At 44.6% G+C, this 1,582-nt stretch overlaps 1 protein-coding gene across 1 annotated transcript; it reads left to right on the top strand.

Annotated features, from left to right (window-relative positions):
• The first annotated feature begins 13 nt into the window (after positions 1 to 13).
• LOC147878114 (uncharacterized) lies at positions 14 to 668 on the top strand. Its single transcript, XM_087372414.1, has 2 exons — positions 14 to 68; positions 189 to 668. Exon 2 carries the CDS (start codon positions 278 to 280, stop codon positions 602 to 604), a length of 327 nt encoding a protein of 108 aa, XP_087228540.1. The 5' UTR covers positions 14 to 68; positions 189 to 277; the 3' UTR covers positions 605 to 668.
• The last annotated feature ends 914 nt before the right edge of the window (positions 669 to 1,582 follow it).

Raw genomic sequence — 1,582 nt, 5'->3', positions numbered from 1 at the left:
TTGTGGTGGACAAAGTTGGTCGGAGGAAGATGTTACTGCTCGGGTCTTGCTTTATGTGCTGCGCTTTGGTAAGTTTTCCAGCTTTCGTGTCTTCTGTCCAGTACCGTAGGGTCGTCTCAAGGGTTGTCCGACCTATCGAGGATTCCTGCGAGCGAAGTTTGATTCAGTGCTACAAAACGTTGCTGCAGGTGACGATTGCGAGCATTTTCGGGGCGAAGCTGAAGAGCAACACAGTGAACATGCAGGCGATGTACGGGGCGGCGGAGGTGGGGATGCTATGCGTGTTCGTGGTGGCATTCGGGATGTCGTGGGGGCCGTTGTCATGGCTGATACCGAGCGAGATCTATGCGCAGGAGGTGCGATCAGCGGGGCAGAGCGTGACGGTGTGCATGAACATGATATTCAAGTTCGTGATAGCGCAGACGTTTCTGTCGATGCTGTGCGCGTTCAAGTTCGGTATATTTCTCTTCTTTGCGGGATGGGTGGTGGTGATGGGGGTGTTCACTCTGCTGTTTGTGCCCGAAACCAAGGGCGTTCCTCTTCACAAAATGGACTCTGTGTGGTGTTCCCACTGGTTCTGGGGTCGCTTTGTCTATCCTACTAGACCTAATGCATACTATTGAGTCCCCTGAAAATAATTTCACGATGGCCTACACCCAAGCAAACGTTGACCCACCCATAGGAATGAGAAACTCAATTTACCAATACAATTGACAGAAGATATACAATAGGGAGCATGTCAACTATCCGAAGAGCCAACATCATTGTAAACAAGAATTCAAATAAAGAGCATTGAAGTACCCATTCCAAAGCAACAAAGGGATTGGAAACTTGATCCATGAGTACAATTGACAGAAGTGCAAATTAGAATATTGAGAGAAATGAGACGTCTTCCACAACAAGACAAAGCACCCATAGACGCGCACACAGACGTGTTTATTGAACTAAATAAAAAACTTATGGGCGTGTCTATTTGCACGTCTGGAGACCCGCGTCTACCAGCGTGTCTATATAGCAGACACACGCACATATAGATGTGCATTTAGACGCTTAAATAGACGCTCTTATGAATGCGTTTATAGATGCAAAATAGACGCTTGTCGAATAGACAGACGCGTATATAGACGCTTTTATAGACGCACTGATAGACGCGCTTTATAATATTTTTTTTTAAATTTACAGAATTCTGTGTATGTTGTGTATGCTATATAGTTACAAGGATCCCATTTCCACATTGTGTAATTCAATTCTTACAGCCAACCGCATTTTAATTACAATTCCAAATAAAACATTACAACTCTAAAACGCAATAAAATTGAAAGCTCAAAAAGTGCTTGTATGTACATATAGCACGAAGCTAAGCCACGTCATGTGGCTTCAAGTACAAAAAATAAGGAAGCTAAGCCACGTCATGTGGCTTCAAGTACAAAAAATAAGAGGAGTATATATACAAGAGGCACGAAGCCAAGCCAGTGGCTTTAAGTACAAAAAAGAGTAGCTAGCACTACTTCTACGACTAATCTACGTTCTCCATGTCCTCGTTCCCTTCCATGCTCCCTTCTGCGCTCCCTTCTGCACCTCC

Source organism: Dipteris shenzhenensis, unplaced genomic scaffold (assembly GCF_047967505.1).
Source record: "Dipteris shenzhenensis isolate YYH24624 ecotype China unplaced genomic scaffold, Dip_SZ_1.0 scaf0546, whole genome shotgun sequence".
Classification (NCBI taxonomy): domain Eukaryota; kingdom Viridiplantae; phylum Streptophyta; class Polypodiopsida; order Gleicheniales; family Dipteridaceae; genus Dipteris; species Dipteris shenzhenensis.
Note: the sequence above shows the minus strand (reverse complement) of the source record. Positions and strands in the feature narration are given on the sequence as shown.